The following is a 14149-nucleotide window of genomic DNA, read 5'->3' on the forward strand; positions in this document are numbered from 1 at the left end:
CTTTTTAACCTTCTGAATTCAGATCCAATTGAGGAAGGAGCCAGAAGTCAGACAATGGATGGCCTGAATATCAGCTTTTTTATTACTGATATAGCTGATCAGCGCACGTGTCTTAGATTTGTGACCAGATGGGCTTTAGACACTCACCTTTCCAGTCACAGGCAGGCTTGGCCATCCCAGGTTTCCCACACAAGTAGGAAGAGAAAATCTGCCTCTCCAAAAATGGCCCCCCATGCAGCTGAGTCTTCATCCAAGCCCTACTGATGAGATAGGTCTGTCTCTTCCAAGGGAAGGCCCTTGTAGGTGAGGGATAGAAGCCAAGGGCCAGATGGTGGACTGTTCCCCCATGTGTCTCCCCTGGAAGTAGAAGTAGAAGCTCTTATGGGAAGCAGAGGCATGTGGGATTCACTTCCTAAGGAAAGCTCGTGACTGCTAGCACCCCAACCATGCTGAAATCAGTTCACTGTGTTTCAAACCTTTTGGCAGAGCGCAATTGGTATTAGTGATTTAATTCAGTGCTCCATCAACACGGAATGATTTTAAAAATCCTACTTCTCAGAAGACAATGGCGGCCTACCAGCTGAGACTTACTTTTTAAAATTTGGATTATGTGCTCTCTATGTATGTATGTTTTGCAGTTTTTATATCCGTATTCATTCTTAGCAGGTTCTGAAAATCTACTTGATGGGTTGCCAGGCAATTGTTTTGCTATTTTAATGTGTGTTAATGTATTGTAACATTGTGTTCCAGTTACTAGGAAGAAATACAAAAAGCAGATGTGAGCCCAAGAGTGATTTATCATTCTTGATGTGCTATTGTTGTACCTTCTTTATTTTAAAAAGAGCAAACTATGTTAAACATGAGGTCATAACAGGCTGCTCTGCTCTCTACCTAATTTTATTTGTAAGTAAGCTACAGAAATAAAACATTTTACTTATTTATGTATTTTCAAAAACTTGAACTATTAACCTATAGAGATGAGAAAGAATTTCAACTTGGGTGATAATTTCTGCTTTCTGTTGGAGCTCCATACTACCTGGTTATGTTTAACTGTCTCCCTGCCATATTGGTAAGGTCATTATTAAGTCTTCTGGAAATAAAAGGAGTGAAAACAACATACATTCGTTTTTGTGGCTTAAAAAGTTATTTTAAAGGCAGCAAAATTGTTTTTTAAAAGTTTGGTTATTGAATAGTAGAATAATAAATATAAAATATATTTATTCATTTTTGTAGTCTTCTCTATGTGATTTTACATTCTGTTTGATTTATTTTTCAAAAATAGTGTTGGTTCTTAGTGTTCAAAATGCACATTAGTTTTCTTCTTGGGGAAGTGAATGATCAATGGAAGACATTTACACAGGGGGGATATATAGAATTTGCCTCATATTTAGAATTTGAACACTTATGACACTTTTCTAGCTATTGTTGCTTTCTATCCCAATTGAAGTTCTCACTGTTCCACCTTCACAATTTATTCCTAATCATAACCCAGTGTAAGTATTTTTCTGCTTATCATGAATTGGTTGAATGTCTTTAGATTGTTTAGTGAAATTGTGCCAAAGAGAATCAGAGGTTGTCAGTCCTAGATGGCCCTATGAGTATATACTCATGATTTTGTTGCCAGTTCTTTCTTGAAAAGCAGAGGCTGTATCAGTTTGAATGTGAAGTCATAATTTTTGGATGGAATCTTTGCATACCATACTGACTTTCCTTTCTGCTGTTTCAGCACCTTATGAAGCTAGGCAGCCCCTTGTCCAGCCCGAGGGATCCTCATCAGGGGGCCCAGGAACCAAGCCCCTTCGGCATCAGGCTTCCCTTATCCGGGTAAGTGATGATGCAGGCTTATGCCAATGGGACAGTAGAGTCAAGCTTTGGGCTTCGGGGACATGGCTTTTTGATGGACCCTTTTTCATTGCAAGGAAGATATAAAACTGATCCTTCATGCAAATATTGCATGTCTTGTTTGGTTGCTTGTATAAATTCCTAAATCTTTTCTACTGTGTATGTTTCTGCGCCTTCTCAGTGTCTCTAGAATAAACTAGGCTGCTTATTGATCTTTAGTATATCTGAAATGTCCCTCTACCTTCAGCTATCTAATCATTAGCCACCACTTTCAGGAGAGCTTCACTTTTTCTAAAGCAGCCCATCTTGTCTCTGCCTTATTCTTTATTATTACTCATTTAATGCATAGTTAACTGTTTTCCATTTTTTTGTGCCTCTAATTATATGGTAAACTTTTGGAAGGCAGAGGTAGTTCTGTATTCTCTCTCAGTGCCTAGACCAAGAGAACAATTATTGTACAATGGCAGCAGCTGCTGTTTCCTTATGTAATAAATACAAAAGAAATATTATGGCAAAAGCTTCTGGCTATACCACAGCTTAGACAATTTCAGCTTCCCTTTCTGCAGTGTTTTCCTTTGGATAAAGAGCTCTTATTTTGTTCTCTGTCTGCAGCTGTTGCCTTGTGTAGTGTCTCTGGGTCCTGTGCTGGGGAAGTTATATTCTCAAAGAAGGGTGTGTGTGTGTGTGTGTGTGTGCATGCGCGAGTGTGCAGGTTTACTGTTTGACACTAAAGAGGAAGTGGGGCGGTTTGTATAACATTTCAGTCATCTAACTCAGGAATAAGGAACATTTTTACACAGGCACTTCTACTCAGAATAGAAGGGTGGTGTCAGACACTCCCATAAAGACGTGGGCTGCTAATTTGGAATAGAATAAACAAAGTCGAAAGAAGATCCTGGGGTTCATGGAATACCTTCTGGGGATGGGGCACTGTGTTAGACATGGTGCAGAACTTGATTTTCTAAGGTGGGACTCTGTACAAATAATTTCTTAAAGATAATAATTTAGCCATAGGCTATTTTTTATATTTAATGCTTCCTACAACCATAAGATCTAGTTACTGCTGCTTCTAATAGTATAAGTGAGTTGACTGTGGTTGAGAGAGGTCAAATAGCTGGTCTAAGGTTTCATTCATAACTAGTCAGTGGCAGAGCCTGAATTTGAATCCAGGCCTGTCCAATGTCAAAACCTGCTCCTTTCATTACTTTGTCCTACATTAGAGTCCCATATTACAAGAAGGCTAGGTTCTAGAGTTGCTACATAAAGAAACATTGGGTGTAGTAAAAAATACTCTTGAAAAATCTCTTATTGGTACCACATTGGAGAACCAATATGCCATTTGCTCCCAGGGCCAGTACAGCTCAGTTTTATCCCCAAGTTGGAAAAGGCACTTGTTTCTTCAGCTGAGCTCCAGATGTAGTAGTTGGCTGTGTTTAGAGATCCTGTGGTACAAAAATATGTGCCTTTAAACATGAGAATCACACCCACTGTGGAGTGAGGTTTACGTTAGAAAAGTATCAATAGGACTGGGATTTATCCCTAAGCTCTCCAAAATGTGGCTGTGTAGGTTCCTACAGAGTGTGTCCTGGGAATACAGAGGCCAGATCCTGAATGGTTAGGATGATAGTCAAACTACCAGTGCATACTGAGCTTTACAGCAGTGTGACTGGGCTCACTAGACCCTTTCTACCTAGGCCCTGGATGGCATGGGCATGGATGCTCATTTGGATTGGCACCCTGTGGCTTCTCTTCTAATCTCCACATTCCCTTTTCTGCTGACAACCATGCTTCATGAGCCCTTCACTCAACTAATATTTAGTGAACACCTATTAAGTGCCAGGCACTATGTTGAGAATACAAAAATGAGGTATAACACTAACAGTTTCTGCCCTCATGGAGCTACTGGAGAGATGGTCATTAACCAAACCACCACAAAGTAAATATATAATTATGATGTGGGATATCAGTAGGAATTACACTGTACTTTGAGGATGAAAATGGGCATGGGGTATGACCTAGCCTTGAGGGGCAGGGGCTGATCAAAGAAGGCTTCTGGTGGGGGAGCAACATTCGAGTTGGAATAAGGGTACATAGGTGTTACCCAGGTGACGGGGTGGGAGTGCGGAAGCAAGGTGACAAGATAGAGGGAACCGCATATGCAAAGACATTTCCTGTGGGTTTGCCATTTTATGGACATCATCTCTTTCAGTGCCCACAGCTATCTTATGAAGTAATTAGTGTTGTTATCCCATTTTCAGATGACAAAACCTGAGGTTTGGAGACCTTATTTAATTTGCCCAAGTTCACAGCTAGGAAGTGGCAGGGCTGGAGTTCAAACACTGGACAAGGTTCCTCAGTCTCTGGCTCAGGAACCAGATGGATAGTGGTGTCACCTGCTGAGCTAGGAAGCCCTAGATGAAACACTGGCACTGGGGAAAGATCACAAGTTCAGTGTTTGATGTCAGGAACTGAGGTTTTGAGATAGTCCAGAGAAGCTGTCGAAGAACTGGTAGATTATATGGGTCTGGAGCTTGGGAGAGAGCTTAGGCTGGACATAGGTATTTGGCAGCAATTGGCTATCATAAGGTCTCATGGTGTAGTGCAGAAAAAACCAGACAGGTGCTCGCCCAAGTCCAGCAAAACTCTATGTGACCTTGGGCAAGTTCCTTCTCTTTTCTGTAATACAAATGACTTCGAATGGATTTAACAGCCCATTGTAACAATCAGCAACAGTCCGATTCTCTTAATGTGTCTGTGGTTTTCATGGCTGGTGTGTTTTTCTTTCCTCTGTTCTTAGGTTTCCTTCTTATGCCTGTTAACTTGGTTTGGCTGGACTCCATGTTCCAGAAAGCAAAATCCCAACCTGGATTAGTCATGTAGATGAGGGGATTTGAAATGAAGGTTCTTGGTGATAAGGGGTTAATGTTTACCGGGCATGATGCTAGGCCTAGGCTGGGGTGACTAATTCCCCTCATGTTGTCACGTTAATGTGCCGATGGCAACCTTCTTTCTCTTCTAACTAGTTCTCTGGCCTTGTATTCAAGTTCTTCCTGCCTGATTACAAGGGGGCATGTCCTCTGGGTTCTGGGGGAAGCCTTTAGGGACTCCCAGCCAGTGCTGTTGCAACCCATGGTGTTGGCGTTTTAGAGGTGCTTATGCCAATCCAGTGCCTAAACATTGGAATGATTTGTCTTTTTGCTTACTATTTTAGGAATTTCACTTCTGTTTGGGTGTTGGATTTTTTTCCCTTTGAAATTTCAGACCCTAAGCATATCCTGTGTTGGTGGATGATTGATAGTGCTTTGTAAAGAAATTATAAGACTTATTTTCTGCTTCATCTGTTATCACATGTTTAGAGGTTGTTTTGTGGTTTGTTTTTCACAAATTACCCTCAACATCTAGATGGTGTAGTCATTTGTAATTTTGCTGGCAAAAGATTTAGAATTGCACGCTTTATTCCTACTGTTCTCAGCTGCCTCTGTTTTTGCCAGGGTCGTGAGAAACTTTATGTTAAGCCCTTGTCTTTATTGTCTCCTGGCAGCTGTGGACACTGACCATCTTCTCGAAATGCGCTCATCATTTGGTGTCCATTATGCCTGCTCTCCTGGTTTTCCTCCTGCTGCTATGGCTGCCCCTGCCTCATTTTTTTCAATCCTCCTTCCTCTGCCCTCCCCTTGTTATGCTGGAGACCGCTGGGCCTACTTCTCACTCTACTTACTCTTTAGCTCTGTGGATGCTGATGACCACATAGCACCATCTGCCAGACATCTTCACTGTAATGTTCCACTGTCACTTTCAGCTGACATGCCTTTCTCGTAAAATCAGCTTTCACTCTTCCACTCCTAGCTCCACCCACCTGTCAGCACAGGCCAGAATGCTGGTCATTGTCTTTGACTTCTCTCTCTCTCCTTATGCCTGTTCAGTCCCCAAGTCCTGACTATACCAGTTTTCAAATAGCTTGTGTCTGGCCATCCCTCTGTACTTCTTTGTTCAGGCCATTATCCTTTTCACTGATTGTATTGTATCAGCCTCTCTCTTGTTTCTTCTTGCTTCCACCCTTGCCTTCTTCCAATTCATTATTGTCATTGCACATAAAAACAATCTTAAAAACACAAATCTAATCATCCTGCTGACTTGATTGAAGCCTGTCCCTCTCTGCCCATGGTCTTAACATGTCATCCATGTTGCTGTCTGGCCCTCGCCTACCTCTTCGGCCACAGCAGCTCACTGCCGCTCTCCCTCCACTCTCTGGCCATTTCCCGGATGGTCAGTGTTCTCTGCGTGGGAGCCTTACTCTTCACCCTCACTTTTGCCTTCTTTGTTTTCTCCTTTGTCTCAATTCATCTATGCTTTTTTCCCCATTGAGAACGTAAAATGTAAGTGTTTTCTGATATTTTCTTGTATATGCGATGTTTCCTTTTTTTTTTTTCATTCTTAAAAAGAAAAAGGTCCATTGCTTGTCAGCTCATTTATGTGTGAAACTCAGCCAGAGGGATGGGTGTCTGATCATTATTGGTTTCCCATCTCAGAGGCAACCAGGGTTGCCTGTTTCTTTTGTATCATTCTAGGAACATTTTCCGCATGTACATGCAAATATAGGTATTCATATATATTAATATGTGTGTGTATGTGTGTGCATGTGCTATATGTATATGTATTTATATTTATATATTTATTTATGTTTTTAGACGGAGTTTTCTCTTGTTGCCCAGGCTGGAGTGCAATGGCACCATCTCGGCTCACTGCAACCTCCACCTCCTGGGTTCAAGCGATTCTCCTGCCTCAGCCTCCAGAGTAGCTGGGATTACAGGCATTCTCCACCATGCCCAGCTAATTTTGTATTTTTAGTAGAGACGGGATTTCTCCATGTTGGTCAGGCTGGTCTCCTGACCTCAGGTGATCTGCCCGCCTCGGACTCCCAAAGTGGTGCAATATATTTTTACCTGAATTTAGGGAGACAGGTTTGGCAAATGAAATATCTTTCCAGCTAGATCACACTAGAAAAAATTATCTTTTATTTAAAACCAAAACACATTCACTTTTCAAACCCTCAGGATATTGTTGTGATGTTTTCTTTGCTTTTTGGAGGGATGAAAGTAACAGTTTTCTAGAACATATTCTCAACACTCACTACTCTTCTTCAGAGATGAAAAAATGACAAACAGAATTTAGATACCTCTATTACTCTACCATTCCTCAGGGGGCTTAGCTATATTTTTGGTGTAAGTTTTCTAATGATCAGGTAGAGGAGGGGATGTTAGGCATTGTTAGCCAGCACCATATTCATCTTGAAGTGCATAACTTGAAAAATGTTTATTTAACTTAGTTATCTCCTTTCCTCCTCATCTCAGTTTCTTGCCGTACCTCCTCCCCTAGATATAACTGCAGGTACTTACAGCCAGAAGTAGATGATCTCCACTCCTTGGGTCCTCTTGGAACCCAAAAGAAAAGGCAAGTATGTGAAAGATGATTAAAGAAATGAATATTCCTGAGGCTCTGTCAGAGTGGTGTTGGCCTGAGTCAAAAGATAATTGATAGTCACCACAAATAAATTGTTCCTTCTAAGAGCTTTGATGAAAACAGCAGGAAATAGCCTTTTGGGGAGGCTGATATTGCACCGAGAGATCTTCTTGTGGCATGAAAGATATTTTATGGGTAGACTGGACCAGGACGCAAGCAGGATAAGGAGAGCGGAGGAGTGAGAATGACTGATGGTTTGGGATGGGATTGAGTGAGGTGGGTTAGAGTCGAGTCATGAGAGAGTTGGTCATCTGAGTTTGGAAGAGGAGTGAAGCAGGTAAACAAGCGGGGCATACTGGGTACTGTCTTGGCCACTCTGGTTGTCTAACCTAATACTCAGACCAGGGAATTGACCCACAAAGCAGGTCAGGCCCACCCGGGTTCTTTTGGGGTTCAAGAATTATTTACCAAGGCATTACTTGGTAAGTAAGTGTTCATACGAACATGTGTGAACTCTCAAGCACACTTGTTCTTCAGAGCAAATACAGATTTTAAAAATATATCAAACATTCAACAGGTACAAAAGGGCACAGTGAAAACTGTCCCTACCATTTCCCCACTCAGCCACTCATCCCAGGAGCAACTGATATGACCCATTTATTTTGTATAGTCCTATACAAAACATTTATATAATACTGTATATGAAGATCTTTTTTATATACAAGTGAAAATAGGTATTATATATAATTATATGTAATATATGCAAAACACAGTTATGCTTTTTTACACATGTGGTGGCATACTATACATCTAACATGCATTTAGCACTAACTGTAAGCTTTATTAACGTTCTATAGCAGCACATAAAGTACTTTCTCATCTTTTGTTTTTTACAAATGCATAGTATTTCCTTGTCTGCATCTTGTGTAAATCATTTAGCCAGCCCCTTTTGATTGACATCTCGTACTTGCAATCACTGCGTTGTTTGCAGATATATGGGGACCAATTCCTAGAAATTGAATTATTGGGTGAAAATGCCTATATATTTGTAATTTTTGATAACGACTTTCAAATTGGAGGTATAGCAGCTTATGTACTTGCCAACGATATATGAAAATGTCTATTTTCTCGTACCTTTGCGAAAACAATGTGCTAACAAATTTATGGGTCTTTGCCAATCTGATAGGTGAAAAATGATAGCTCACTGTAGTTTAATTAGCATATCTCTTTATTAGTGAAGTGAAATATCTTAAGTTTATGAGTCGCTTGTATTTCCTTTTCTGTGAACTGTTGATTCATATCCAGTGCCCCTTTTTCTTTTGAGTATTTGTTTGTCATTCTTAATGGCATGAAACCAGAAGCTGGTCTGTCTTTTCCTTTGGACCAGAGATATACTGGAGTATGTGTGTGGAAGATTTCTCCCTGGGTGGTGAGAGGAGATGCTGGCACCTGAGGCTCTCGAAGGAGGTTATGGACCCCAGCTGCTTCCCAGTTCTGGAGAACCCCAGGCCTGCCTGCAATGGGGATTTCTTGTTTATAAGGTCATGACAATAAAGTTGAATTACTTAGTTTATGGGTAGAGATTAGGGCTAGAAAAAATCCTCTGTTGTTAGAGATGGTAAATGTCAACACTGTGCGTGTTGTGTTGATCTCTCAGCATTGCTTAGACAGCTAAATTCTGTTCCTTTCACTGAAATGGGAGGGAGGAGGAGATCGAGGTAGAGATAAAGATAGATAGAGGGAGAGAGTATGAGAGTGTGTGTGTGTGTGTGTGTGTGTGTGTGTGTGTGTGTGTGTTTGGAAGAGTGAGTTTGATGCCTTTTCTAGGTATGTATTTGCTTTATTCTTGAGATCTTCTTTCACCAAATTCATTCCCCATTTCATCTGAGACCCCAGCTGGACGTTTACACCATCTCCTAAGGGGTCAAAGGTTAACATGTCCTCCAGGTGTCCTACTTCACTGAGTCTACTGTAGAACCCACATATACCTGAATGGACACTATTGCCACAAGGAGGTCCTATTTTTTCATATCCTCCAGTCTCCTGCTTACTTATTTTCTTCACTTGCTTGTAGTTCTCTTTCTGATTTTCTAGCCCTTAACTTTTGAGGAAGGATTTCTAGCCCTTAACTTTTGAGGAAGGAAACATTTAATCTCAACTGATACTGAAGTTTATTTTCTCAGTGCCAATCTTTTCTGCTTGTTTCTTTTTTCCTTTTCTTTTCATTGATTGATTGATTGATTGATTGAGATGGAGTCTCGCTCTGTTGCCCAGGCTGGAGTGCAGTGGTGCGATCTTGGCTGACTACAACCTCTGCCTCCCAGGTTCAAGCAATTCTCCTGCCTCAGCTTCCCAAGTAGCTGGGACTACAGGCGTGTGCCACTGCGCCCGGCTATTTTTTGTATATATTTCTTTTAGTAGAGACGGGGTTTCACCATGTTGGCCAGGGTGGTCTTGAACTCCTGACCTCAGGTAATTCACCCACCTCGGCCTCCCAAAGTACTAGGATTACAGGCGTGAGCCACCATGCCTGGCCTCTACCTGTTTCTTAGTGTATTCCACAGGTGCTCACTGTGTACCCACACTTCTTGACAATAAAACAGATGTTTAGTTAATTTAGCCTCCCAGATGTATCTGAAAACACTGGGTTGAACCGCTGGTTCCAGGCAGTACTTTGTAAATCTGGAAGGGATAGTAGCTTATTCCCCAGGACCTTTTGGTCTCAGTTATATGCCAGGCTACGGATATGGAAGACTTCTTTACAACTGGCACCATTTTAGCCCCTGGGCCTATCAGTCTTTCCCTTGATCTCAGGCGAGCAGGGAGTGTCATGCCCCTGCAGTTGCCTATCCCAACAATAGTCACTACTGACTGAGGTGCTTCTTTGGTCCCAGTGCTGTGCTGGCCCTTTTCAGTCCTCCCAACAATCTCACAAGGTAGGTATTACATCTTCCATTTGTCCATTTGGAAATACTTAAGTGGCTTCCATGAGTCAGCCACCATGCCAGGGGTACACTGAGGAGTATACATACAGCCTCTTGCTCTCTAGGTGCTTGCAGTCAAAAGGGGGAGATAGATTTGAATCAAATGATCCCACCTATGCATGTGGAATTAAAAACTGACAATTGCCCTAAAGGCCTTAAAACATGGTACCATGTAGCAAAGGAATCCAGCCTATAGCTAGAAAGTGAGAGAAGGCTCCTTTAACAAAGTATCTGTTGAGCTGAGCTGTGAAGGATGAATAGAAGTTAACCAGGCTAAGGAAGGATGGTACTGGGAGGTGAGGAGAGGAGTGTTTCCTGTAGAGGTAAGAGCCTCTCCAAAACCGCACAGCAGAGCTGGGCTGCTGAGAGAGCTTTGCTTCTGTCACAATCAGAAAGCTACAGCATTGGGAAACTGCTGCCCTAGTGTCAGCTCCAACCAGATCCACACTACAAACAACCTTGGCAGCCAAATGAAAGCTTTGTTCCCTGCCTGTAACTCGGGTCTGCATCAGTCTTCCGTGGGTGTATTTGTTGAGTGGAACCTAAGTCCTATTCGGAATTCTAGCAGCAAAGGTGTTTTGACAGTGGAGTTTTTAGCTAGCCAGCTTGTGCAGTGCTGGGACTTATGCTGACGGGTGGAATGGACTCGTGACCCAGTCTCTACCATATTTCACAGGGAGAGCAGATACATTTGTAGAACTGAAAGAAGGCAGCTGTGGCTAGAGCCTGGAGTGGGAGGGAGATGAGGTCGGAGAAGGAGGCAGGGCCCTGTGGCCTATGTGACTGCCTTGCAGGTGGGAGCTGATGGCTCAGAAGTTAATTTACTGGTTAGTAAGTGACCATGCCAGATTGGAACCCAAGTCTGTCTGCCTCTGGAACCTGTACTCTTTTTGTACCTCCAGTCAGTAGCCTCATTCTCCAAAGCATTCTTGAATTCTGTCCAAGTTGTGGATGCATCTGTTTCCCATCTGAACTCAGACTGCCTTGAGTGTGAAGGGGAGAACGTAGTGAAGAGACAGGCAGCCTTGGCCTGACCAGCAAGGACGAGGGTGAGAACGTCATCGCTTCGTTAATGGAAGTCTGCAGCCTTGTCAGAGTCTCCTCTTACTGCTGATTTCTCATTTTTCTTGGCTTTCTCCTCTAAGCAGAGCACAAAATCCTGATAATAGTGAAGGAAAAATGCCCTTCTGGAACAGCAAATCTTGGCCCCTGAGGGGAGAATTGGAGGCAGTGGTTACTAATGAGCATTTCTTATGTTAATCAAAATACTGTTAGCGCCACATACTGCAATCACAGTAAAATGATTACATACCTGGATTGTATGGCTAGCTCTAGGATTCTTTTGTGATGACGTGCCAGATGCTTACATGCAAAAATTATGTGAGAAATAAAATGGTGCTCTGTCAGTATGATTTAATAGTTCGCCAGCCAAAATCTAAAACAAAACTAGATGTTGGGGAGGAAGGTGTAATACAGCATAGTCATAGCTCAAGCACAGATTCTCAATCTGCAAAATTGCAGGAATGATTTAGGCATTGCAGTGAGGTTCTTTTCGTAATAAATGCTCTGTTTTTACAGGATGGATGAACAGATAGAGATAACTATAGAGCATGATGATCAAGCATACATACTTTGGACCCAGTTTGTATTCTGGCTCTACCATGTGCCATAAGTGTGTGGTCTTGGTAAATTACTTCCCTTACCTAATCCTCAGTTTCCTGTTCTGCAAAATGGGAATTACTGGATTTACCTCGCAGGGTTGTGAAGATGAAAATTGATTGTGTGCATTAGGTACTTACAGTGCCTGGCACTTAGCAAAGCAATGAATACTTGTTACCTGACATTCTTCTGTGTCTAAGTGATCGTTTTAAAAAGTATAGCTGATTGTAATAAGCAGCAACTGTGTGTTGCACATTAGGCTCAGAGAGATTCCTACAGTTTGGCAGTCAGCCTTCTGAACTATTGAAATTAGATCCCTAAGTAAGTTTGGTAAGTTTGAGGGTTTATTTCCCTGAAGAAACAGATAAGGTTAAATTTCTCTGTTGGGACTTAATTTTAACTAACTTCTCTACAGAAAAACCAAATTATTTATTGTAACTTCCTGTGACTCTATAATTATTTTGAAATAAAGACTAGAAAGAAGGAATTTTTTAAAAAGTTCTCTGACGGCGGGGCGTGGTGGCTCACGCTTGTAATCCCAGCACTTTGGGAGGCCGAGGCGGGCGGATCACGAGGTCAGGAGATCGAGACCGTGGTGAAACCCCATCTCTACTAAAAATACAAAAAATTAGCTGGGCGTGTTGGCGGGCGCCTGTAGTCCCAGCTACTCGGACAGGCTGAGGCAGGAGAATGGCGTGAACCCGGGAGGCGGAGCTTGCAGTGAGCCGAGATTGCGCCACTGCACTCCAGCCTGGGTGACAGAGCGAGACTCCGTCTCAAAAAAAAAAAAAAAAAAAAAAAAGTTCTCTGACTTCAGAGGTGAGGGAGAGGGCTCAGCCTTTATAATGTTGGATGACATTATGTGATAAATGCATATAAACTTCAACTTCAGTCAGTTTAAGGGAACTCAAGTTAACCTTTCTCTGTCTCTAGACTGGGATTGAGAATTTTTTCGAATGTTTGTTTGTTGACTCATTCAGCAAATAACTTGAGTGTTTCATATGTGTTAGTCACTTTTCCAGGCATTTGGGATATAGCAGTGATCAGGATAGACAAAATTTTCTGTCCTTCCGGGTTTTATGGGATAGTATGGGGTAGGGTGAGAGGCAGAGCATAAACAAGATTGATAAAGTGTAATTTGGAATCGTTTCATGTTAAAACAAAATTGCTAAGCTCTGTCTCCTTTCCTAGGTCCTTTTCTTCATTTCTCATTGAACGCTTTCCCCACAATTTTACTTGAGCTGTCTTTTCTTTTTAACTGGGAATCTCCTTTAAATCCATGGAAGATAAACCTATATTACTCAAACACAGAAAGACTGCTGTAAAAATGAATCAGCATCCTGGTCCTATAGATAGTCTGCATAGATAATCAAATTAGAATGAGAAAGTTGTTTGGGCTCATAAGGGTCTAATGTCATTGGTCAGATTGCAAAACCACAATAGCTTCAGGCTTCCATCTCCAGGATTGGCTGTTTGGTGGTGAAGGGCGGATCTTCCTTTCCTTTGGACCTTGCTTGAAGGATACATTCATTGGGGGAACAGCTGCTATAGCAAATAGGCCCCACATTTTAATGACTTTGCAAAGTTGGTATATTTCTCACTAATATAACAGTTTGGCAGGCCGCTGTCCTCAGCATGGTGATTCATGCACCAGAGCTCCTTCTGTCCTGTCACTCTGCCATCGTCTGTTCAGTGGGCACATAGGAAAGAGAGTAGAGGGTACCACAGGGTACTAGTCCTGCCTGGAAGTAGGGTGGGCCACTGGTGCTCACATTGCAATGGCTACAACTCAGTCATATGGCTGCATGTAACTTCAAAGGAGGCTGGAAAATGTCATTTCTGGTTGGGCAGCCACTTAGTGACACCTCTACACCAGGCATAGTAGAGCATTAATTATTGGAGGAGTCTGCTGTAATCCCACTTATCCGCACTGCCACCACTTGCCTCTGTGACTTTTTTTCCTCAGCCCCATGACTGACCAATTCCCATGATCTTTCTTTAGGCAAATTAATATTCACTTGGGCTATAGTGTAGCCTCACCAGCCCATTAGCTATCCTTTTCTTTACAGTAATCAAGTCTTCTCACATCTTGGCTAACGAGATCGTTTTGATCAGCAATTGCCTTGTGGTAGTCTTATTTCCAAAATATTTTTGGCGGAGGAGGCATCCTCAGATATTCACTGTGGGCTTAGTATGAGCTTTTG

The 14149-nt window shown here is 42.1% G+C and overlaps 1 protein-coding gene across 5 annotated transcripts in view; it reads left to right on the forward strand.

The window, feature by feature from the left end:
- REPS2 (RALBP1 associated Eps domain containing 2) overlaps positions 1-14149 on the forward strand; it is a 202563-nt gene that overhangs the window by 79174 nt on the left and 109240 nt on the right. For all 5 annotated transcript variants that reach the window (XM_003261098.4, XM_012500875.2, XM_030806746.1 and 2 more), the window contains exon 5: positions 1727-1824. In XM_003261098.4, the coding sequence (XP_003261146.2) occupies positions 1727-1824 (98 nt within the window). The remainder of the gene's footprint in view (positions 1-1726; positions 1825-14149) is intronic.

This window comes from Nomascus leucogenys, chromosome X (assembly GCF_006542625.1).
Source record: "Nomascus leucogenys isolate Asia chromosome X, Asia_NLE_v1, whole genome shotgun sequence".
In the NCBI taxonomy this organism is placed as follows: Eukaryota; Metazoa; Chordata; class Mammalia; order Primates; family Hylobatidae; genus Nomascus; species Nomascus leucogenys.